This window comes from Zeugodacus cucurbitae, chromosome 6 (assembly GCF_028554725.1).
Source record: "Zeugodacus cucurbitae isolate PBARC_wt_2022May chromosome 6, idZeuCucr1.2, whole genome shotgun sequence".
In the NCBI taxonomy this organism is placed as follows: Eukaryota; Metazoa; Arthropoda; class Insecta; order Diptera; family Tephritidae; genus Zeugodacus; species Zeugodacus cucurbitae.
The window spans coordinates 61,197,445-61,223,776 of record NC_071671.1 but is presented as its reverse complement, the minus strand read 5'-3'; the positions used below and the strand labels follow the sequence as shown (position 1 = coordinate 61,223,776).

At 34.9% G+C, this 26,332-nt stretch overlaps 2 protein-coding genes across 4 annotated transcripts in view; one reads left to right on the top strand and one right to left on the bottom strand.

Annotated features, from left to right (window-relative positions):
- LOC105219827 (uncharacterized) overlaps window positions 1–23,542 on the top strand; it is a 110,723-nt gene extending 87,181 nt beyond the window's left edge. For all 3 annotated transcript variants that reach the window (XM_054234144.1, XM_054234143.1, XM_054234142.1), the window contains 7 exons: window positions 8,460–8,532; window positions 10,308–10,475; window positions 11,572–11,770; window positions 12,997–13,355; window positions 17,743–17,827; window positions 17,904–18,299; window positions 22,868–23,542. In XM_054234144.1, coding sequence (XP_054090119.1) covers window positions 8,460–8,532; window positions 10,308–10,475; window positions 11,572–11,770; window positions 12,997–13,355; window positions 17,743–17,827; window positions 17,904–18,299; window positions 22,868–22,977 — 1,390 coding nt within the window. In that variant the 3' untranslated portion in view covers window positions 22,978–23,542. The remainder of the gene's footprint in view (window positions 1–8,459; window positions 8,533–10,307; window positions 10,476–11,571; window positions 11,771–12,996; window positions 13,356–17,742; window positions 17,828–17,903; window positions 18,300–22,867) is intronic.
- The window catches only part of LOC105218825 (TBC1 domain family member 31), a 192,105-nt gene that overhangs the window by 49,909 nt on the left and 115,864 nt on the right, over window positions 1–26,332 (bottom strand). The window lies entirely within an intron of this gene.

Below are 26,332 nucleotides of genomic sequence, written 5' to 3'. Positions count from 1 at the left end.
TTCGAACTATTAAAAGACAAATGATACAATTTACTGTTGTTGTAATTACATACATAGATTCGTATATGCATATGTGTTTAACACACATTGCTAATTATATAATATGAATTTGTAACATTTCCTATTTTGTTTTTGCAAAATACACATATACCTATACACTTTCATACGAGTATGTATCTCTTCCAATTAATTAACAAAAAATGTCAGTTGATTTTTTCTTCTGCACAAATATGGCATTTCCTTTCACATATTACATGGCACAACAACAACATTATTAAAGCTATGCGACAGCACTTGAAAAACAACAAAAACTTTTTTGATTGTTTTATTGGATAATAATATTATATATTTTTTTTTGCGTAGAGTTTGAATAAGGAGAAGAAAAATATTATTTTTTTTATTATTAAAAAATAAATATTTTGTATTAAAAATCAAGCTGAAATGTAGCAGACAAGCTTGCATATTTATTTGTAATAAAAATATAAATAATAAAAATTAAGAATTGCATTTTAAAAGCAAAAATACTGCAAATAACCCATTTAGGCGCGCCAAGACAAGTTTTCGCTATTTTTTATTTATTATTTAAAAAAAAAGGTATCTGAAAAACATTTATTGTATAAAAACGTGTGCACTTATACCAACACATGTATGCATGTGTGTATGTATATAAGTATATCGGTAGTTGCATATATCCCGCTACACACTCCAGCGATTGGCATTTTATTACCGCCGCAGCATTCAGGTTGCAAGCTGGTCAAGCAACAGCCTTATCGGTGCTTCACAGCGCGTTCCACTAACTGCTCAAGTCGCGCTGTGCAAAGGCACCCAACAGCAAAGCTACACACTTACACTCTACAAATGTATTCTCATAGCGGCGCTCACATGTAGGTTGTTGGTACTTCGTTTGTCTGTATGTTATATGTGCATACTCGTATGTAACTTGCACGCGTGCTCACTCGCGCCCATTCAACACCGGACGACCTTGCAACGAATCCATGACGCTTTTCAGCACAACTGCAATTCACCGGTCTGTCCGGTCCGGTCCGATTCGAACGGCAAAGGTAGTTTACTTAGGAATAACGCTTTGCTGCTGACTGATCGCTTGGTAGAGCGTAGCCAGTCACTCGATTTGACTGTAGTTTACAGTGCCTTACATACATACATACATGTAGACATTAACAGTCAGCTAGTAAGGTAGCGAATACTTCAACTGTTGTTGTAACTGTAAGCTATTACTGTATGTTGTTTTTGTAAGCGGCTGATGGCTGCTGCAAGGCGTCAAGCATCAGTCAACAGCAAACAAAAAAGCTTGCTGCCTGCGGTCTGAAGCCACTAACCAACAACCATACACCGCTAACCACCAACCGCTGTTAGCCATCAGCGCCGCAACACCACCACCAACCCCAACGCCATCGCCAGCGGCTTGTGGTGTTTTAGTTTTGGGTCATGTTTACGCTTCGCTAATGTTCTCGTTTGTGTTTTGTTGTATTTGTTTTTCTTAGCTCTTCGGTGTGCTCAGAAACAGCAAACCAAGCTGCCTCTTCTTCTGTCGCTTCTTCTGCTTTTGGCGTTAGATTTGCATTGCATTTTGCAGGTTTCGTGCAATTACCTCGCTACAACTCAAGTGCATCAACACATTTGTTGTTGTTGTCTATTTATTGTAATTTTGAAAGTAAGAGTTGCTTTGAAACAGCAACGAGTTTTTGGCTAAAATATGTATTTTCTTAAAAGTCAAGAAATTGGTTCCAAGAAAAGCTTCTGAAAGACAATCCCATTGATGATCCAAGTTCTTGTTTCTAACTCTAATTTCTACAGCTTCACTTTCAATTAATCATGTTAGAGTCACTACTCGATCATAACAAGTTTAAAAGTCATTATAGGCTTTGTGGAGAACTATTCTATACCGGAATATGGTTCTTAGTTGATAATGATCGCCGATTGGTTCCAATTCTTCAATAGTTACAGCGTTCCGAACAGAGGAGCTGTAAAATAGAACCTGCAATGAGATTATCAACTTGCAGTAATCACTCAAGTGAGTGTCTCTCTCAAACGGTTGATACTGGTGTCTTAAGGTGTGATCTATATATACATTTTTCGACTAACCACTGAGCTCATTTAATCAACGCTGGCCTCGTGAGTATGATTCACAAAGATCTCTCAAACTCTCTCACTCTCTCAAACTCTCTCACTCTCTCACAGTCGTAGTGGCTAAGCAATTAAAGGTCAACTGTTTCTTAAACACTCTACAGTTTTGATCTTATAGATCTTTGGCAGATCTGAGGATTGGAAAGTCAAAGCATCTACAGTAAGTGGGTTAGAGCCAGGTTATAGAGCACTACTGAGGTATCGTGTTGATCGAGGACTATACAAGAGTCGATCCTTTGGTAAATATTATGTTTCATCTTCTATTAAGTTCTCTTTCTAGTTTGCAATATCGAGGTTTCACGGTTTTATATGCTTGTATCATCACATCAACCACAAACATTTCATACAAATTACTTTTCAGCTTAAATGTTTCTTCTTCTTCTTCTACAAGCAAATTGTCCTTCTGCGCGTTATGCTAATTTTGTTAATTAAACGTTTACGACTTTGTTGCTTGTTGCTGGTTGTTGTTGCTTTTCTCAATTTAAATTTTAGCTTTGCTGCCATCCAACGTTCTTCTTATTGCCAACAGCAATGCCACTGAGATCAGCTATAATAGCTGCTACTGTGTGTTTGTATGTAATTACTGTTTGTTGTTGTTGTTGCTGCGATTATAGTTAACAACTTTGGCATTGTTGTTTGCATCTTTCTAATGCCTTCTTGTTGCCTATTTATGCTACGGTCTTTCAGTTTTTCCGTTTTTTACCATCTTCAGTACTCGCACAGCGATTTTAACTGTTTATAAAAATTGTGTTTTTTTGTTGTTATTATTGTTGAGTGCATTTGCATTTTGTCTGCCTCTTTGTGTGCCGCTGACGTCTGAATGCCGCTTGATTTATTGGCCAAATACAATTCTAGCGCGGCCACAGAGCGCGTCATCACCATAATGAACTGTTATTATTCTACAATACTATTATTGTTGTTGTTATTTGTTGCTGCTATGATTACATGGCTCTTGTTCTACTCGTGCTGCCATTGTTGTTGCTGTTGTGCTTGTTGCCGCATCTGCAATTCAAGCGGATATTGTTGTAGCTGCACTGCTATTTGCCTGGCAATTACCGTTGTTGATCCGGGTGGCAAGTGTCGAGTGGCAAGTGGCAAGCAACAGGCAGTACAACAACAATGCCAATGAAAATCAGAGTTTCTTAGATGAAGAGGTGCGCTCGAAACTGTGTCAAAGATGTTGCTAATTTAAACTATTATGTTGTTGTATTTTCGATTTCAAGTTGTTGTTGTTGATTTTTTCAACTTTTTAATGGTAAATGCTTTTAGATTTGCCTAAAAAGGTGTTTTTGTTTCTTTTGGTTCCAATTGATTGCGTTCAAGGTTCCGTTAGGAGCGGTAAATAAAGCAAACAGCAAAGACGCAAACCTTCAGAGAGGCAATAGAAACAACCGCTTATAGTTTTAAAGGTGAACACCGAGTGAGTGGTGGTGAATGTTGAATACTTTTTTGAACTTTTTATACGCTCCTTGGTACTTCCTTGGTATATTTTAATAAAAAAAAAATCCCTGTATTAGTCACCTAGTTACCTATATACACAGAAGAATCCCTTGGCAAAAGTACCAGCATCTTCACAAAATATTCTCTCAGCAGTTTTTTTCACCCAAAAAATCTTCAAGTCTTTCTACCTTCACAGTCTTCACCTTGTTATCGCATTATCCGCCAAATGTTTAAATCGTTAAATGCTGTATTATCAGTTATATGAAATCATTCGGCGCGTATATGGTCAGTGTGAGTATTAAACTCAAAGCAGCAATGGTGAGAAGAACACTCATTTAACAGTTAATGACCGACAAAAAACTGAAAGAACACATTTTATGCGCTTACAAATTGTGGCAGTTACCTTTAACGGTGTGTTTCTTAATTAATACGCCAATAAAATGGCGTTATAAAAGTTCTGAATACACGCAGGCATTCAAGCGAAACATTTGTAAAAAGTATTTTTTGCAAAATTTTGTGGCTTTTTCGTTTATGGTCGTTGAAGATTAAAAATCTTTATTTGGAATTTTAATTAACTTGTACCGGTACAACGATTAAGGCGCCTATTTACAAGCAGATTTTCACGTAAAATATTACAATGCTGTGTAGCAGTTATCGTTTGGCCAAGAGATTACGAAATCTTAAAATATGGCGGTGATCATTTGAATGGAGTTTTATTATAAAATGTGGCTTTCGTGGTAAGACCTAAATTTGTATGGATGCACTGGTAAAAAAGACACCAAAAATTTTTGATTTGTTTGTTTCTTTTTTGGGATTTCGCATAATCTCTTATTCGACAAATTGTTTTCATACTCAAATCGATACAAAAGTTATGTTGTCTTCATTTTAATTTATGCTAGGTCATGTGACATAATCGACTGAGCCTAAAAATATGCAATGAGAAGATTTTGTGTGCAGCGAAGTTTACTTATAGGCGGCTGCCACACATTCAATATTTGCCGTGATATTTGAACTGCGATCTACATTGAATACTGATGGATTGCGAGTGAATGCTTCGCGACTGCGTTAATGTGTGTATATATATATATATTTGGCGTAGGAACCGCTTTAAGCGATTATAGCCGAATCCACCAGAGCGCGCCACTCATTCCTCCTTTTTGCTTTTTGGCGCCAACTGGAAACACCAAGTGAAGCCAGGTCACTTTGCACTTGGTCTCTCCACCGGAGTGGAGGTCGTCCTCTTCCGCGGCTTCCTCCAGCGGGTACTGCATCGAATAAATCGTACAGCTCATCGTTCCATCGTCTGCGGTATTCGCCGTTGCCAATGTTTAGAGGACCATAAATCTTGCGCAAAACCTTTCTCTCGAAAACCCCAAGAGTCGTCTCATCGGATGTTGTCATCGTCCACGCTTCAGCGCCATACATCAGGACGGGAATAATGAGCGACTTATAGAGTTTGATTTTGGTTCGTCGAGAGAGGACTTTACTTTTCAATTGCCTACTTAGTCCATAGTAGCACCTGTTGGCAAGAGTGATTCTGCGTTGGATTTCCAGGCTGACATTGTTATTGGTGTTAATGCTGGATCCCAGATAAACGAAATTATCTACAACTTCAAAGTTATGACTGTCAACAGTGACGTGGGAGCCAAGACGCGAGTGCGCTGACTGTTTGTTTGATGACAGTAGATATTTCGTCTTGTCCTCATTCACCACCAGACCCATACGCTTCGCTTCTTTATCTAGTCTGGAAAACGCAGAACAAACGGCGCGGTTGTTGCTTCCGATGATATCAATATCATCGGCATACGCTAGGAGTTGAACACTCTTGTAGAAGATTGTACCCTCTCTATTTAGCTCTACAGGTCGTATTATTTTTTCCAGCAATAGATTGAAGAAGTCGCACGATAGTGAGTCACCCTGTCTGAAGCCTCGTTAGGTATCGAACGGCTCGGAGAGGTCCTTCCCGATCGTGACGGAGCTTTTGGTGTTGCTCAACGTCAGCTTACAAAGCCGTATTAGTTTTGCAGGGATCTCTGTGTTTGTTTTCATTGGGGAGATTTTTTATGTGGTGGGTCCCAAGCCATACGCACAACCGCAGAAGCGGGCTTCGCCTTCTCACTTTAGCTCGCCTCCAAACGGATGTCTGTTAGCTACCCAGGGGATACTTGGTCTAAAACCGGAAGTCGTGAGCTGCTTGATCCACATGTTAAAGAATCGTTCCTGGCCACTCCCAAGTGAATGGCAATCAGAAACTTTCCTCACTTGCGTGAACTTTTACATATAACCCCATCCCCATTAATGTGTAGCAGGCGTCATAAATTAAGATAAGTTGATATATGGAAAAGCACTATACGCCCATAAGTATGCAATAGCAATATTTTAATTACGTAAAGATGTTGCCTACATTTTAGCGTAATATCGTTTTTAGACAGTTGAGAAACCCTTTTTTGCCTTTTATACGTTTTTGTTTTTGCTTTTCATAAGAAATGTGTAAGTTTCATCAGCTGATTGCTATTTTTTTAGCAGCGGCATCATCAAAAAATTCAGCTAATCGCAGACAAAGAACGTATATCGTACGTCTTTGTCGCAGAGTTGCATTTGATTTTCAAGTCTATTAACATTCAATTAAAAATTAATGTAGATTTTTATTTTGTATTGTAAATCGATCTTAATAAGCATTTTAATCGAGCAGAGGCCGGTTAATTGATCAATTAGCTTCTGTGTAAAAAGGCTATAAATCGAAAGTAAAGTTCATATGATCAAGAAAAAGCTCGAGGAATTCATTTCATCGTATATTATTATATTTGCGATTATTAAATTTCACATTACATGCTTTACTGCTACAAAAGCTAGAAAAAGCTAAAAAGTTTACGAACTACAAAAAGAGCTACATTTCAGAAGATATGTTGTGAATAAAACTAGTCTTAAACATCATAAAAATCAAAAAACGTGATATTCCAGTTGTAGCTTTCATACTGAAAGCTTAAAGCTTCTGCCAATGTTGGTATTAGAAACATGCTTTAAGCTAATAAAAATGGCGCTGAAGTTAAGATAAGCCATCTAACATATTAAATATAGCTAGTATTGTTATTGTTGCTTGAATTAATTTTCTTTAAATTTTGCAGTATACTTAAGGGTACTTTGAACAAAGCTTTCATTAAGCTTTAACTTTTTTGAAAATTTTTTTATATAAAATATTTTTAAATATTTCTACAATTATTTTTAGTAATCAGATACTATTAAAAAATACATATTCTCATAAAAATTTATGGCATGATACAAATAATTTACAATAAAAATACAAAAATATAATTTTTTTTCTTACAAAAAATACTCAATGACTCATATTGCATTACAATCTGCAACAGCGGTGCACTTTGTACCACACATGCAATATTAATAAAAATAAATTATATTAAAACAGAAAAAAATGGCGCACAAAATTGCTGTTTACAATCAAATAATAAAATAGTCCATTAAGGAGACTTACAAAACTGACAGAGGTGAACGAGGCGAGTTCCACAATGCAGCTGCCACAAAGTCAAGTAACATGTTTGAACATATATATTTATATATATATATTTATTATACGACAACACTTGTGCATTTAGCACATGGCATGTTGTGCGCTGCAACGTTGCATGTGTTGCAACACAAAGCGGCATTTGCTCAAAGCCACAAATTGGAATGCTATGCGCAGGTATTTGGGTTCTGTTTTTCCGAAAAACACTAAATGCTACAAAATGGTTGCTGTACAAATGAAAAATAATTAAAAAAAAAAAATAAAATACAAAAACAAAAAGCTCGTTGCAAGATAAGCTGCATTTGGTGTTGCACGAAATTTGCATATAAGCGTTGATTGAGTGCCACCGCCACCGTCAACGTCACCGCTGCCAATGGCTGTGGGGCTAATGATTAATGTGGCGTCGGCGTTAAAACGGTTAACTGACGTGACACTAAAATTTCGAAAATTTTTATTTTTGAATTTTGCAAAAAATATTTTTCATTCGTGCACATATGAATGAATGCTTGCCACAATATGTGGCATATGTGTCTTATGAATGTTATCTTATTTCCTGCATGGTCAAAGGTTTGCACGTGCAACTCGAGCTTAGAAAAACGAAAAAAAAAACAGCAAAAAAAGCATTTGAAATAGTGGCACGTTCGCCTTCACTTGTGGCACAGTGGGCGTGTTTATCTAATTTATTGCACACATGCCTTGTATTAATTACACTTGTTGTTGTTATTATATATATTTGGGTGTAAAACTGTACCACTTTACAATAACATTTTAGCATTTGCAGGTTGGCGAAAATTTAAGTGTATATTCGAATTTTGTCAGCCAATTAAACGCGTATGAATGTTGACAGGTTTTTGTGGGTGTCTGACATGGGGTTTTTCCTCCTTTTTCTGTTCTATGAGTCATAGTGAAGGTACATACATGTGCTCAAAACCAATAAATATCAGGTAATTGTGCGCAGACATTTTTGACAGCCAGCATTGCGAGCGCATTAGTCATAAGTTTCGCTGTCAAATATAAATTGGGTGACAGGGCGTATGAGTAATTTATTGCAATTTGCAGTGTAACACTTTGGTTGATGGGCAGATATGGAAGGAAAGGAAGTTATTTTATTTTTATTTAGAAATAGTATTATTTTAATCATTTTGGAAAAGTATGATATTAAATTTTATTAAAAAAATAAATAAACATGAAATATGAAGATTATTGCTATTGTTTTAAGCAGAGCGGTTAGGCTAGTTTCTGGAGTATTTTTCCTAATTTAAACTAAAATTATTAATATAATATATATTTGTAATTACAATTTATCATCAATTATTATTAATTTTGCTCTATTTTTTCTTTGTATTTACAGCATCGGCTTATGTGGTTTTGATAATCCAATGCGCGATCAAAAGACCGAGGAATATAAGCGGCATATCGGACAGGTGCGTAAATCTTTTAATTATTATCATTGTCACTCATATTTATTTTTGCTTTACTCCATAATTTTATACCTCAAATTCCAATTTTTCATGGAATTTAGGTGGTCAATGTACAAAATTTAAATTTCAAACAGGTGGCAACATTTTTCAAAAATATGCTTCTCAACTTCATTTTCGGCTGTAAACTAGCCTGAGCCTCTTTAATATGATACCCAAATTGTAATTATAATTTTTGATTTTAACTTTAATGAAACAGGTGGCAACCTTTTCCCAAATATTTTTTTAACTATAAATATTTTTAAACTTCTTTAATTTGATACCCATTTTGCAATAATTTATTTAACCTCAACAATTTCTTTGAATTAAATTTTATAAAAATCTGGCAACCCCCTTAAAATTTTTTTTCAACTGTAATCTTATTCAATCTCAGCAGTTTAATGCTCTTAGCATAATGTATGTTAATATTATATTAAGGAACTGAAATTTGAAAAATCTGGCAACCCTCTTTAATTCTTTTTCCAACTGTAAGATGTATTAAACTCAATCAATTTAAGTTTGCCGTCATAACGTATAATAATATTAAGAACACTTCTTAAATTTTTCAAACAAGTGGCAACACAATTTCGTTATACTCCAACGATTTAACTACCATGTTGTCTATAGTTAATTTATTACATTTTTACTGCCGAAAAACCTTCAATTTTGATATTTAGTGTTGTAGCAAAGTGTTCCAAAGACTAATATTTCAACACGCCCCTTAATTCGCAAGACAGTATTATAACTAGTCGAGAGCCGTATTAAAAATAAATGACAGCATTCAATCAGCAATCGTAGGGAGAAATAACTGACTTCAGGTCAAAGTAGTTGGCAGAAATTAATGAGCACAATTGTGCTACCACAAAAGAACATTAATCAAAGGGTAGTTAGAAAACAAAATGAGAGAACTAAAATAAAAAAAATTGTTATTCCAAATAGGCTTGAAAAATAGTGTGCATGAATCACGCGGTTTGTACTCATGTAAGTGAAAAAATAAATAAATCTCAAATTTACAAAAGCATAAAAAGAACCCTCGAGTGCGATTAATCGATTACATTTGGCCCCAAATATGCACTCGAGCGTACAAGTTATGTCCATTAAGGCAAATCTCTGCGCTGACTTTGATATTTATACAACCATTATTGTCCACATAATGCACGGGCCACACTTAACCCGATAATAAATGCGAACAATGAACAATGTTCATAGATAAAGAGTAGAAAAGAATAAATATATTTTTCTAGATTTTGCCCATGGGCTAAATGAATTTCGGTAATTTCATTACAAAATGCTATTTGTTTACATAATGTTTGTATGTATGGGTGAGTGTGTTGAGTGAAATGAATGGCCAGCAAACGCATATTAGAATTAACACACTATTGTTGTGGACATGGCCTGCGGTTGAGCCCAGTCTTATTAAGCCTCGCGTGCGTTCGGGTTCATTTGCGATTTAAAAAAAAAAAATTTGTTGTTAATTGGAACTTGTGACTATTGCCGTCTTAGAAGTAGAGGAATTATAGAGGGCGTTGCGATAAGTAATTGCTCGTTGATTTGTAGATTTAAAAAAAGTATATATTGAATATATGTTTATAAGAAAAAACTCTAAAATTATTTTATTGATCAGGACCATTTTCGCTTAATTTCTAATTTATTTTTACCCTCATATTTTAGTATTGAACTTTTGAAAAATTATTTTTTTCTTCTGATTATCTTATTAAATGGTTTTTTCTTTAAATTTACAGGGTGTCAAAATCAAAATGGATGACGCTGGCAATATACTCGTTCGCCGCTATGCCAAGAGTAATGTTTACGTCAAGAGCACAGCGAGCGCTCCCAACGAGGAGACATCCATTGGTGCCGACATACTCAAATTGCCAAATCAAGCATTGGAAAGTGAAAAAATAGTCAAAGTGAGTATTTTCATGCGGTGCTGAGTATTTTTTAATATAAATGAAGCACATTTAATGAGCGATATAAACTGAAGAAAGAAATTTATTTTCTTAATAAAAATAAAATAGGTCTACTATTCTTAGAAAAAATAGTTTAAATGGAATGATTTGGTCAAATTTTCCTAAAATAATTTTTATTCAGATTATTAAAATGTCTGAGAAAAAATTTTAAAAAATTTATTCCAAAATATTTATTATTATTTTAGAAATTTTTAAAAATATGTTTTTTATATATTCTGTCTCCAGAGTTTATTTAACTTAAAACTTGTTATTTTTAAATATAAAAAAAAATGATTATTAAAAGGTATGGAAAATTAAAAAGGAAGGATAGCGTAAAATTTACATTATGAAAGACAAAAAAGAAAAAAATTAAAAACCGAAGATTGTCATTTTTTATATTAAAATTTTTATCAGATAATAGCACCTCTCAACAAAATTTTCAACTTTTAACTTCTAGGACATTTTAAAAAATATTTTTTAACTAAAATACAGTTTTACGAAATTTTTGTTACCAAAAAAAAATATTTCATTTATTTAATATTTTTTAATAAAATATTTAAGTTTATTAAAAAAATATATATATATTAACTAAAATAAAATTTTTCGATTTTTTTATTTTTCAAAATCAAATAATTTATTTTTTAATATTTTTCACCACAATATTTAAGTTTATTAAAAAAAATATGTGTGCATGTTTATATGAAAATATTTAACTGTAATTAAAAAAATTCTCCAACATCTGAAATTATGTCATGGAAAATACTTTTTTTTATAAAAAAATAATATTTTAAATTTTTAGTTAATAAAATAATTTCATAGTTTCTAAAAAATATTAAATAACATAAAATTGAGTGCTATTTTATTTATAATTATAGTTTTATATCATTTTATTTTATTTTATTTTTATTATTTTTATTTTATTTTCATTTCAATTTTAATTAATTTAATTTTTTGATATTTTTTATTATAGTTATTTTTTACTATTCTTTTATTATTATTTTATTAAGAATTTAATTTTAATTTTAATAATTCATTCTACAACTTTTCACTCTCGCAGTTATTCGATATGAAAAAATTCCAATCGAATGTAAATCGTGAACTTCGTCGTGCTTATCCCGATCGTCGACGCCTGGAGACACAATGTCTGTCCGTTGTGGCTTTTGTCAAATCGGAGAATGATATACTCGATTGTCCCGTTTGGGTGCTCATTGTCAATGTGGTCGCAATGGATATGTTAAAGAGCAAATTGCCACCAGGTAAGTGCAGCGAAGGGAAAAGGGGACAAAGAAAATAAAAAAACAAAACTAAAGAGTGCTATTACTAAAAAAAAAAATAAATAAAAATCTTAGCAATAGTATGAGTTTATGTATGTAATAGTCCAACATTAAAATCACTTTTTTATGCATATGTGCACACACACACTTTTTCTAAGCAAGCTAAGAGCTTATCGCCAACCAGCTTAATAAGCTTAGCGTTCATTTGTTACGGCAGCAAAATCTTTGTAATTTATTAGGTTGGGCGCTGAGCTTGCGCTTTGCCATTAGAGCAGGTTTATATTAATACTTGTTCTGCATCGTTGTTGTTGGCTGAGGTTGCAAGTGCATGCATGGATCTCAAGCATCTGCACGAAGATCTCATTTTTGCGCTGCCATAACAAACTAGACAAATGCAGTAATAACTAAGTGCACACACACACACACACTCACACATATTCACAGAACAACTTTATGCAACTTTGTATGCGATTTTTCTAGTTTTCATTTTTCTATTTTGAACTGCGCTGGCCCTACACTCCCCCCTCCACTCGTTTGACAAGCGGTTCAAGGTTGCCAGCAGCCGGCGCTCACATGAGCTTAGTTGTGAGTGGCGCTTGTTGTTGTTGCAGCTGCAACTCTGCACTGTTGTTGGCCTTTCGCTTTTGCGCGCACACACACCAACCTTACATATGTATGTATCTGTGAGTGCGGCATGCAAGAATGCATAGGTAAATTTTGCGGTAAATTTCAAATGCCAAGAGACAACATTTTCATTTCGCTTTTGAAATGTCAAAGTGTCAGCGTTTTGGCCTGCACTCGGTTTGTGTCGGAGATAAAGGGCGGCGGCCGCAACAAAAGTGCGCATGCGCAGCAGCCACACGCATTGTCTCAGCAAGCGTTTGGCGCATAAATCAAAAATGGATTTCACTTTGTTGTTGTTGTTGTGGTGTGTCTGTGTGTGTTGTTGTAATAGCTACGCATAGAACGCATGTCAACGCATTTTGGCATAGACCATATCAGCGCCGCAATAACAATGCTAGGCACAAAGCCAGAAATTTGCATATTTTTATCCACCCGAATACAAAAATAAAAACAAAAATCACTTAAATTATGCTTATGCAAACAATTGACAGCAATAAATGATTTATGCGTTCTAACATTGCACATTTCTTAATTTTTATCACATGACAGTTTATGCTAATTCCCACTCTCTTCCCTTCCGACAGTGCAACGCCCCATTGTGGACATCAAGAATCGCCCTAGAATCCCCATACCGGACGAGGATCCTTACAGCGTGGCCGGCAATGGCAGCGGCGGCAGTTCGGGCAGCTCTGGTTTTGGTGCTGGCAGCAGTTCGGGACATCATTCACAACAACAACAGCAGGCAGCAGCCGCTGGCATGGGCCTTGGTATGCATACTATGAACGGCGCCGGCATGAATGGTGGCACCGCCGTGGCTGGGCATGTGGCCGCCACACGCGAACAATTGCTGTTGCAGACACAACAATTGGCTCATAAACGCAGCGAGAAGCCACCGAAATTGCCGCCACGCGATAATATTTACTCGCATGATATTATACCGAAGGTGAGTGCTTGGAGTGTGTATGAGTATGAGTTTTAAAATGTTTTTTTCTCGAAAATTAACTAAAATGCTTTTTAAGATATTTAGGCAACAAAAATTTGAACATGCAGTTGAACTTTCTTTACTCGAAGTTCTCCATAACTTGAACTCTTGAATTGGCTAAATATAAGTTAAATTTCATACAAATTACCTTCCGTAACTCGAAAGTCCCTCTTACTTAAAGTTTTTTTGTGGATTACGGTGATTCGAGTTAAGAAAGTTCAACTGTATATAAGTACTTTTTCAAAAAATCACTGGTTCATATATGCGTTGACTACATTTAGGCTGAAAACTAAAATGATTCAAAAATTCTCAGAATATTATAGGGAAGATATATGATCCTGTAGTATAATCAAAAATAAAATTTCTCCAAAATATCTCGCAAATATCGTCATCCGTTTCATTATGCCAGTATATTGTATTTGCTTGTTCGAAATGCCAACCTTAGAGAGTATAAATATATCGATTTTGCCTCATTAGAATAGTACTGAACTTTCATATAATTATGTAGAAATAAAATTAAAACGAGTATAAGAGCAGAGGCTTTTTAAAAATCAGAAATCATTGCAAAAATTACCCTTTACGGCATACAAAAACTATACCAGTTACTAGAAAAGTATTAACTGTACCTTCACTACTTCCACAATTCAGTCTTTTGTGGTTTTCCAATATTTTTATTACAAATAAAAATGTTCTGCATTTCAAGAAATCACTGAAACGTTTCAAGCGAAGAAGGGCAGCACAAAGCAATAAACCTTAACAATAATAATAACAACAAAAACAACTGCTGTAATTCACATTACAAACGCCACTTAAATACAATAATCAATGCATTAATTTCCAAATGCAAAACTCGTTATTTGAGTACTGGCACTTGCAGATATATGTACATACATATGAGTACAATTAAATTTATGTGCATATGTAATGTTTGCTTTAATTATATATATATATACATATTTGTAAACTTATACCGAAGTGTAGTTCGTTGATAGTATGTCAAAATAACTGCATTTATCGCTCGATATCGCGTGTAATTAATATGCGAAGAATGTTGCATTTGTTGCGCAGGCGCACACCAACACACACACACACACTCATATACACTTATAAATATCAATATTGCAAGGTAAAACAAATATTTAGGGCATATGAGTTTGAGTTTATATATAAATATATGTAAGACCTTACTATGTAAATATTTGTAATTGCAGTGTTGTTGCAATTGTTGTTATTTTTTGATTTAGTGGCTTCAGTAACCATAATATGCTGTTAAAATAATTTTAAAATAAAAATAATAAATAGTTAACGCATTTGTGGCACGCCTATTGATACACTCTAATTGTGAAATTTAAGGCAAGAGAAAATTTCCAACTTTTCGATGAAAAATCATGAAAAACAAATAAGGAAGGGCTAAGTTCGGGTGTAACCGAGCATTTTATACTCTCGCAATTTATTTATTTGTCTTTATTTATATTATGTAATACACAATTTGACCCACATATTCGTCATATATATTGTATAAAGTCCATTGAAAGTTAGAAACCATAATATTAGGTTAGAAGCACCGAGGTCCTCGTGTTCGATATATGGGGCCTTAAAAACCTATGGTCCGATTTCGGCGATTTTTAGAATGGGGCTGCCACACTATAAACATAGTATTTGTGCAAAGTTCTGCACCGATATCTTCACTAGTGCTTACTTTATATATTGTAAAGTAAACGATTCAGATCGTCTTCAAAGTTCTGGTATATAGGAAGTAGGCGTGGTTGTGAAGCGATTTGGCCTATTTTCACAACATATCATTGGGATGTAAGGAAACTATTACAAACCAAGTTTCATTGAAATCGGTCGAGCAGTTCCTGAGATATGGTTTTTGACCCATAAGTGGGCGACGCCACGCCCATTTTCCAATTTGTAAAAAAATCTGAGTGCAGCTTCCATTTGCCATTTCTTATGTAAAATTTAGTGTTTTTGGCGTTTTTCGTTAGTGAGTTAACCCACTTTTAGTAATTTTCAACCTAACTTTTGTATGGGAGGTGGGCGTGGTTATTATCCGAATGTATTAAGAAGTGGCTAAAAAAACCACTGCAGAAAGTTTGGTTTATATAGCTCTATTGGTTTCCGAGATATGTACAAAAAACCAATTTGAGGGCGGGACCACCGCCACCTCTCCAAAAAATAACATCCAAATGTGCCCTTCCCTAATGGGATCCTATGTTCCAAATTTCATTTTCATAACTTTATTTATGGCTTAGTTATGACACTGTATCGGTTTTCGGTTTCCGCCATTTTGTGGGCGTGGCAGTGGACCGATTTTGCCCATCGAAATCGAAAGCAACCTCCTCAGGGTGCCAAGGAACATGTTTTCCAAGTTTCGTTAACATATCTTAATTTTTACTCAAGTTATCGCTTGCACGGATAGACGGACGGACAGACATCCGGATTTCAAATCCACTCGTCATCCTGATCATTTATGTATATATAACCCCATATCTAACTCTTATATTTCTTGGTGACACAAACAACCGTTATGTGAACAAAACTATTATACTCTGTGCAACAGGTTGCGAGAGTATAAATATCAGAAAATGTGCCACAGCGCCATCTACAGTAAGTTTTAAGTAAAAATAGACGTGAAAATTAAATTTCTTGACTCCAAAAATAGTCGCAAATATAACTTTCGAGAATCATTCACGTTATTTAAACCATTGCATAATATAGGGTTGCCAACATTAAATAAAGAATCCAAAACTGGCAACTTTCATTATGGTAATTAAAATTTTCATACATTAAACTTATAATTGAGAAACCAGTTTCTGCCTTTCGCACAGCCGCTTACTCGATTAACGATCAGGTGTTATATATATTTTCTTTTGATGTTTATAAAGTTTTTAAATTTCAGAGCTCATTGCAATTTTATTAGTAAACAGCCAAATTTATAGATCATAGAAATTTCGATTTGTATTCGATTAAAAAATTAATGTAGTAAAATACGATTTTTCTTTAGTATGGTAAATCGATCTAAAGCGCTTCAATCGAGCAATACTCGGTTAATTGATCAATTAACTCCTGTGCGAAAAGACTATTATACTACGTTCGGACCGACATTGAAAACCTCTAGAAAATACAATTTGTGAATTGTGGAACCAAAGTCGTTCTGACCGACATTTTATGTTTTCGATGCGTTTTCATTGACAATTCACAATTGAGCATTTTTATACTCCCACAACGTGTTGCTAAGAAAGTATCAAAGTAGTGTTCTCATGTTGTTTGTAAGTCATAAAACTAAACGATATAGGGTTATAAATATCAAAATGACCAGGATGACGAGACGAGTTAAAATCCGTCTGTCCTGTACTCTAGTTATCAAATTATCAGTGAGAGAAGACCAGCATATTAGAGTGACATCTTTTTGTTCTTTAATCATAAAGGTAATGCAGCATGTGAATAATGTTGTAATATAAAAAGTCACCATTCGAAAAAAGAAAAGAAAACGTGCTTAATAACATTAAACAAATAAATTACGAGAGTATAAAATGTTAGGTCACACGCGAACTTGGCCCTTCCTTTCTTATTTTTATTTCTGTTTCTCCATTATTTTGACAAAATAGTGGAATTTGTTTACCATATCAAATGACAATTTAGAGCTGGCAAAATATGTCTTCCAATAATATCGACTAAACTAGAGCAGACATCGATTATAATGAGTGGAATGTAAGTTTTCAAGAAGTTTTCAGCGAAAACTGTGATTTCGTTTGACAAATTCTGCATGGATGAAAACACAAGTTTTCGAACGAAACCCTATTTATTCAATGAAAACATGTTTTCAATGTCGGTCCGAACGTAGTATTAGGCACATTAAAATAATTCAGTTCCATAATATTTCACACTTACTTTTCTTTCAAAATAAGCTCGATTGATTTCACTAAACACTTCATCGCGCCTTAATTTTTTACGAACCTATTGAATTTGTCCTCTACCCTTTTCATATTTTCATAAAATGCAATTATTGGCCTTAGACAACCTAAATCTTCTGTTCAATTTTATTCAGTTGGAAAGCGATATTATTAACTGGACGAATCGAACAACCAGCTCGCTTAATTAATTATATGTATATAACTACTACGACAGAAACTCAGTGAATTTCGTCATCGTTGTATATAATGAATTAAGCGAGTTGCTTGTCCTAAGAAAACTCAAGTTTAAGTAAATCAGATTCATTTGCGCTACTATCACAAAATTATAATTATTATTCATTTTTTTAGCTGTAATAACAATATCAGTAATAACAGAAATTCCGATTTTTACACATTATTTGAAATTTTCATAATTTTCTTTAAATTTTTAGCCCGATTACGATGACATCGAGGTGGATACTAGAATCAAATTGTCACGTGGCAAATCCGACAAAGGCAAGGACAACAAGAAATATGGTAAGTTTTGCGCAAAAGAATTGAAATATTTCTCCGACAAATACTGAAACCAATTCGCTACCGCATTTCATTTCAGATGATCCTTACTACTGTGGCTTGCGCGCACGTGTGCCCAATTTCGTGAAGACTTCAAAATCCAGCAAGGAGCACAAGGAGCATGTCAGCAATGGTACGCTAGTTAATGGCAATGCTGGCAACACGAATGGCAACTCGAACGGCAGCAACATGAACACGCTCAGCCAGAAGAAGAACTCCATGATACACATGTCGATGACAGCGCCCAATTTGCATGCGATGCACGTGGCAGCACCACAGCCGCCACCGCACATGCATCCACATCACATACAGCAACAGCAGATGATGGCCGCCGCTGCGGCACATGCCGTGCATCATCACCATCCGGCAGCGGCAGCAGCACATCTGGTGCCACAGCATCCGATGTGGCAGACGCGCAGCTTTGAGAGCGGCATAGGTATTTATGATAGTAGTAGTATTGGTATTGGTTGTCAGCCGCAGCAGCAGCAGCAACAGCAACAACAGCAATTAAATGCAGTGACTGCGAATTTTCTAATGGACCATCACAACAACAGCAACAACAATAAGAACAACAAAAAGAACAAAAACAAGAACAATAACAACAATCAAATGAATCACGCACAGGCACAACAAATCACCTTACATGCACAAGCACAATCACAAGTACAGGCACAGGCACAAGCACAAGCACAACAACTACAACAACAGAAACAACAATTGCACAATGCACTGCCACAGCTGTTGTCTGCCGCAGCGCCAATGCGCCTGCCAGCGGACCCAGCACACGGCATGGACGGACACGAACACGAACACGTACTCAATAACAGCAACAATAACAAAAACCATAACAGTAACATATACTTTAGCGTACAGCAACAACAACAACCACAACAGCAGCAGCGACAGCGCCAACACCACTTTCCGAATTTAGAAGAAACACGCCAGCGCCATCATCATCACCATCACAATGAGGAAGAGTCACAAGATCTCAACAACAACAACAATAATCATCACAACAATCATCGTCATCACAGTCGCAATTGCGCACGTCGCCAACTACCGCCGAGTATGCGCGACTGCTTCGCGCCGCCACACACTGACTCCGACTACCCCGATCCTGATTTGATCTACGCTGATGCACATCCGCCGCCATTGCCATCGAACATGCGCTCGAGTCGTTCGCGCTTTCGTCGCATCACACGCGAATTGCAGCAAACGCTTTCGCCGCACCGCTTGCGTACGAGTCGCACACGACGCCACGCGGGTAGCGCGGTGGGCAGTAATTGCAATTGCGTGAGCTGTTATACGCTGGCGCCACTGTTCGGTGTTGCGCAACCAGCGCGGCCACCGCGCAGTCTCAGTCAGCAGCAATTGCGCTTGCACCAGCAGTTAAGCGGTAGTTTGGCGGATATACCGCCGCCGCCGCCACCACCGCCACTACCGCCGTTGTCGGCAGTGCAAATGCGTGCGACCCATGCGGAGAACGGCGCTGGCCCTGACGGTGCCAATGGCGGTAGACGCGAAGCTACGGGTGCGTCGCGGAACAAAGCGTTTGGTCAGAGCGGTGGAAATTTGGTGAAGTGGTGTAGCGAAAGCGATGTATCGTTTTTGAATCCGCGCCGCAAACGTTATTTAGCGCCCAGTGATAGCTGCACTTACGACGAAGGTTTTGGCGAAGCGGATGTAGTCGAAAACGTGTACGATGTTGGAGGCGCGCGCAACACAGAGAGTCCTTATAGACACGAGAAACCAGAATCGCCGCATTACGTCAATGATTGCGACTACCGACGCGCAGACGCGGTGCCGCTTTATAATGAACACAAAGGGCAAACGCGTGACAGAGAAGCACACGAACGCATTGGTGGCAAAAAGAAGACCTATAACGAGTACGCCATGCAGACGCGACGCTACGGTGACAGCCTGTACACCGCCGACGAAACGGACTGGGACGCCACACATTTTGACCGCTACACTTATAGACAACGGCAGTTGGGTACGCCATCACCGTCGCAATCGCACTTTGAGCGTACAGACGGCGATGAAATGCAGATTGATGGGCGACGCGGCGGTGCCGGTAACAGGTCGGGTTTCGTGCACTCGCCCGCGCTACTGCGCCACAAGTCACTGTCGATCGAAAGTTTCTTCGAACAACCGAACGAAGAGGGTTCTCTTTACATGTATGGCGGGCGCAAGCGCATTGTGAAAGCGCCATCCACCACCATACTGTACGATCGCTTGCGCGGAAAAGAAGCGCGTGGCGCGTCGCCAATTACAGCGCTTGATATGAAACGCGCGCGTAAGGAAAGTGGAAATAGAAAGTATCACGACGAGAATTTATATGATTTGCAAGAGATCAAGCGCCACAAACTAGGCATGCATAAGCTACAGAAAAACAGAGAAGATAACGCGGCGCCGCTGGCGAAACCAATGTTGCCGCCGCCTTGCTGGCGCGGTAAGAAAAGCAGTAATTGCAGTAATGAGCAATTTGTTTTGGACAGCAAAATAGCGATTGAAAATACAAAAACACCAACAACTACAAAAAACACAAATGCAACACCAACAAGATCCACATCTTTTAAACAGCTAGGCGGCAGCATTGTCGCCGCTACCACGGCGGCGTTCGAAATGAAAGTGCATAATCAGAAGCGTCAGCAGCAACAGGAGAAGCTGAAGCAACAAGCGGAAATTAAGCAAATGCAACAAAAACAAAAGAAACAACAAAAGCAACAACATTTGAATAATTGCGAGCAATCGGCGAAAATGGCAAACGCCGAGGCGCAGGCGCAAATTAACAAATTGGATAACAACAACAATAATAGTAAAGAGAATAAGAATTTCCTATTGAATAATAGCAAATGCCAAAACAGCAATGCCGTAAAAAATACAAATGTTACAACAACAAATGCGCATGCAAGCGCGCAACAACAAATGCCGAAAAGGGCAGAAGAAGCGCTACACCATCAACAACAACAAATACACAAGCACCAACAGCAAAGCCGTCTCAGTCGTTCAGATAGTCGCGTGGACGCCAGTGACATGGAATCCATTTATGGCTATTTAAAGCCACGCAAACCGCGCAGTCTGAGTCTCAAACGAATTCAAATACTCGACTACTAAACAAAATCAAACGCTACAAAAACAACAATACAATATATAATGTGCTTGTGCTGCGAAAATATTTGTTCCCCAACAACTACGACTACTCGTTGAACAGCTTGACAACTCCATTGCACTGCGACCGGACACCCCTCAATCGAACAACCAATACAACAATATCAACTATCGAACTAACCAGTATCGCTGAAAACTGGACGAAAACTGAACTCAAGCAAGAAAAATACAGTTTACCTAATAGGTTTGACTTCATTCGCCTACTGTTCTCATACTATTTATTTAGGGTTATGGTGTTGATTTTTGGGTTTTGGTAGCGTTAGTCTTCTCGTTATTGTTACAGGTTCATTGATAAATATCGGCAATTCGGAAAAGTTAAAGTTAAAGTTTATACTGTTATACAAGTATAAAATGATATATGTACTTCTCATAGCCTCCATATGAAGATCAGATGATAGACATTCCATTAATTGAATTAATTAATAAACTGTCTACTTTCTGCATATAAGAAGAAAATACTAATTGATTTCATTGAGTGTCAATTGACAAATTTTCTATAAAAAAATTACTAATAGACTCAATTTAGGCCGGATTGACTCAATCGATGCATCTTAGGCATAAAATAGAAAATTTCTAATAAACTTAATTAAAAGTTCATTAACAAATTGCACATAAAAAAATTGTCAATCGACTCAATTAGAGCGGATTGACTCAATAGACTATCTTATACATATTAGAAGAAATTACTCATAGACTTAATTAACTGTCATTTAACAAAGTGGCTATAGGAAAAATTACCAATCGACTCAATTATGCATATATGAGTGAAACATTAATTGACTTAATTAAGAGTAAAATTAACAAATTGTCTATAAATCGACTCAATTATCCATATATGAGAGAAATATTAATTGACTTAATTAAGAGTAAAATTAACAAATTGTCTATAAATCGACTCAATTATCCATATATGAGAAAAATATTAATTGACTTAATTAAGAGTAAAATTAACAAATTTTCTATAGGAAAAAATTACTAATTGCCTTAATTGAGGCTAATTAACTTATCTTTATTTTAAGTGTCTTTACATACAATATTTTTTATGACGTTGTCAATCTTTCGAGAAGTAATACAACAAACTAGCATTAGCATTCTCTGTTTCACATTTTTAATCCTTAAATGCATGGCGTACCATATATGGAACATGTGATATAAGGCATTTAAGGCTTCGTAATTCGAACAAATTAATCTGTATCGAAGTTTGGTTTACTCACAGTGGGTGTGATAAATGCTAACGGTTATTTAAAAATTACCGCAGTTTTCAGAAGTTTATACTCAGTTGACAGTGACCTAACGAAGTGGTCGGAAGTCTCCAAATTGTAGCAGAGCTCATGCGTTTAAGGTTTGAACATCAATGAAATCATGTGAGATCAAGATATCTATAATAACGAAGAGAACCGAAAGCCTGCAGCTACGAGTATAAAAAAGATTGTAAATATAATTTAATAGATAGAAACTAAAGGAGCATAATTTAATGCCTCGAGCCTGACTATGTAAAATATATTGCTTTTATTTTGTGTAAAGCACATTTTTGATTTTTTAAATAAGTTTAGAATCTTGATATTTACAAAAAATAACACTATAAATACATAAACAAAAATTTGGCGAACGTGGACCGGGACTGGAACTGGGACTGGGACATATGTAGTTAGACATTCCTTTACACAAAAACAAAAAAAAAAAACAATACAGCATTTCAAAACTGTTATGCTTTTACCTACACATACCCAGTTACTGTTGTTGTTTTTATAAAAATGTATTATATATATATTTTTTCGATTTTATATTTAAATACTTTCAATTACATTTTACTAAACCGAATTCCATTTACAGATGCCGACTTAGTTGAATCACCATACAATCACATTTATGGACGTTTGCCGCTGCCAACGCGTGGTTATGTGCCCACGCCCCGCACCATGTACATTGGCGAATGGGATTGATAAGCAATTGGATGGGATGTATTCGAAGCATAACAATAAAAAACAATAATTGCATATAGCCATATACATACGTGTATATATGTGTGTCTATGACTTTGCTCTATATACTCAAAAGAAGTAATTCAGATGAATATTTTTATGTGTGTATATGCTCACATTTATTATGTAACACACGTATAAGAGAGAGAATATTTTGCATAATTTATATGCAACATTTATTAACTAATTGTAAGCTGATCTATATATATGTATGTATGTAACTGAGTAGAAATGTCTAAGGAGTTGATATACAAACACATGCATATTAAAAAAAATGTTATTATAGAGAATGTATAACGGTAATATTGAGCTAAAAATACGAAATATTTAGTATTTACTATGTTCAAGTATACACAGACAAACGTAAATATGTTAAGCATATAAGGAATTAACAAGGAAGAGATTTCTAAAATATATTTGATTATATTCATATTTAGCGGCCCGCTTGTTCTTCTTCTTTGGTTGCTTTAGACAAAAGGTTCGCATTACATTTTACTGTATATGAGCTTATAATATCACTTAAATATTTTTTTTATAAATTCACATTTATTTATATATTTGTATGTACATATGTAACTGGCAAAATAGTTTTACGCTATGGTAAAAGCCTATACATTGGTATAGAACTATCTCGTATATCGAAAGCTGTAGCCATTGCTAATGTTGCTTAATGTGCTTCTCTTTACTCCAAACATAAATGTTGCGTATACGCACTGTGCAACTGAGGAACAAAATTATTAAAACAAAGTTGATGAGATTTTCTCTGAATTTTTGAAGCTAATTTATTTGATGAATAAGCACATTTTATTAATTTTTTATACATGGCACATATGTACATATAAACTATATAGATTTATTTATTCAAGTGCGATTAAGTGATTTTCTAAAATATAGAATATATTTCTAATGACTTCAATATCAATCAATTTTAATTTTCAAAAGCTTTTTTTTTTACCCACGATAACTTGAATATGTGGTAATATGCACAATTAGCTTAAGTCGACTTATAATAAAATTAACATTTTGGTTTTCGACAAAAATCTGTCCACTCTTTAGTCACAATTTAAAGTTTTCAATTCTAAAAAAATATTTTAATTAAACCATACAAGGTGTTATCGCGATTGAGTTTGTGAGAGTTATTCAAATTATGTTAAGTCGACTTATGATATTCTAAGATATGCCACAGATATTTTGGATACTCAATATTATAAAGAATCGCGCCGATTTTCATCCCTTTAGTGTGCTGTAATGAATTTAAAAATATTGCTTTTTCAGTTTCCTTTCAACTAGTTTTTATAGGATGTTCTAAAGCAATTTTAAAACTTTAATTAATTTAATTTTTTTAATACTCAATATATACTTCTGACCAAAAATATGCAAATTTTATCAATTTCTCAAAACTACTTTAGCTTTTTGTTTAAAGTAAAATCACTTAATCGCACTTAAATTTAATAAGACATCCATACAAGCCACTTTTATGCTTCCTTTACGCCTTTGCTTCATTATAACGTTAAATATTTACGAGATTATGGCTTAATTAAAAAATTAGCTTAGCAGAATTTAAAGGATTTTGAATATTGATTTCTAATATCAAATGAATATTATATTAAAAAAAATCAAATTTTCATTTTGAAGGAAATGAAAAAAATATACTTAAAAAAGTTAAATTAAGTTAATCGCCATTGTTAACATTCAATAGTTTATAAAAAAACTTAGTAAGTAGCATATAAACATTTATATGAATATTTAATTTTAAGTTGCAATGCAAAGGTCAAAAGACAATTTTAACAAATGCATATTATTATAAAAAAATATCATGCGAGAAAAAATTTTATATTGAATATATGTGAAGAATTATAGCAATATATTTTTGATTAATATTGCTTGCTTTTAAAAATTTCATTTAACCTCTATTATAATTTATTGTCTTTTTATTTTAGTTTAATATAATTTTGCTGACTCTCTTTTATTAAAAATATCTACTATAAAAATTCTGCAAAATACTTCTGCAGCCTAAATAAACTAAAATTATATTAGCAGTAACTAAAATTGCTTATTTCATAGCTAAAGAAAATAGTTAAGTGAAGGTTATGGGACAAATTACAATTTATTTAAATAAACAAAAAACGTAAAAATATGTATATAAATAAATAATATTAAAAAAGAACTTGTATATTTGATCCCACATTTGATATTTTTTAGTTTTATCATAGTATTAGTCTATCCTTTCAATGCTCAAAATGTCATTTAATTTTTTCCATGTGTATGACTATAAAAACTGCATACTTTATACATATTATATGAATGAAAATTGTATGTATGTATATGAATTATTGTATACGGTATAAGAATATATTAATAAATATATAAATATTTTGTATTTTATATATTTTATATACCCATAAATAGCATAAGCATATATTTACATAAACAATGTAAACATTTTAAATGAGAAATAAAATATATTTAGTATAAAATGTTGTATTAATTTATTCTGGGATAGAGAAATGGCAATAAGGAGGCTTTGCTAAAATCAGTATGGAGTAATCCTCGAAATCGATTGGAATATGGTATAGTAATCGCTCTAATGTTAGACACTGGAAGCAAAAAGGGGCCAAATAGACACTTTTTGGAAACAGAAAATCAATTTGAGATTTATTAAAATAGTTATTTCAAACAAAAAAAAAGAGGCAATTCAAGAAAAAATAATTTCTCAATATTTGGAAAGTGTCATGAGAGAACTGGTGAGTGAATACAGCTATAGGATTAGAAAGATAGCAAAACAAATGATACACTTAGGCTAGTTAGTAAGCAATAATATTATCAAAATGTTTTTTCATTTAAATTTTTCCAACTATAGAGAGGCATAAGCATTTTCCAGGGCAACTATTAACATTAGTAGGCTTTAATTTTCTTTCTCGACAGAGAATTATTTTATTTTATATAAAGACACACTCTCGCATATAAAGTTTAGCGAAAAAATGGTTGCCATATTTACTGAATTTTTCGTGGCATGATTAAAAATTGAATTGAGAGAAACCAACAACTTCTTATAGCCTACAATTAGGCGTAGTTTTGGTTGAGATGAATCGTGGCGTGTAAGCCAAAATTAAGCCACGTTTGTAAGCCCAAGTAAAGTTGTATAGTCTGCTTTAACCTTATATTTCTTAGCAGCAAACCCGCGTAAATTCCATAGTGGTTTAGCTGGACTAAAAAAATAACAAACAGATGGCGCTCTTAATGAAGTTCGGTGGTAATGTGATAAAGAGTACTAGTAATGATAGAGGCTTGTAGATGATCATCGCCCGTATCCAAA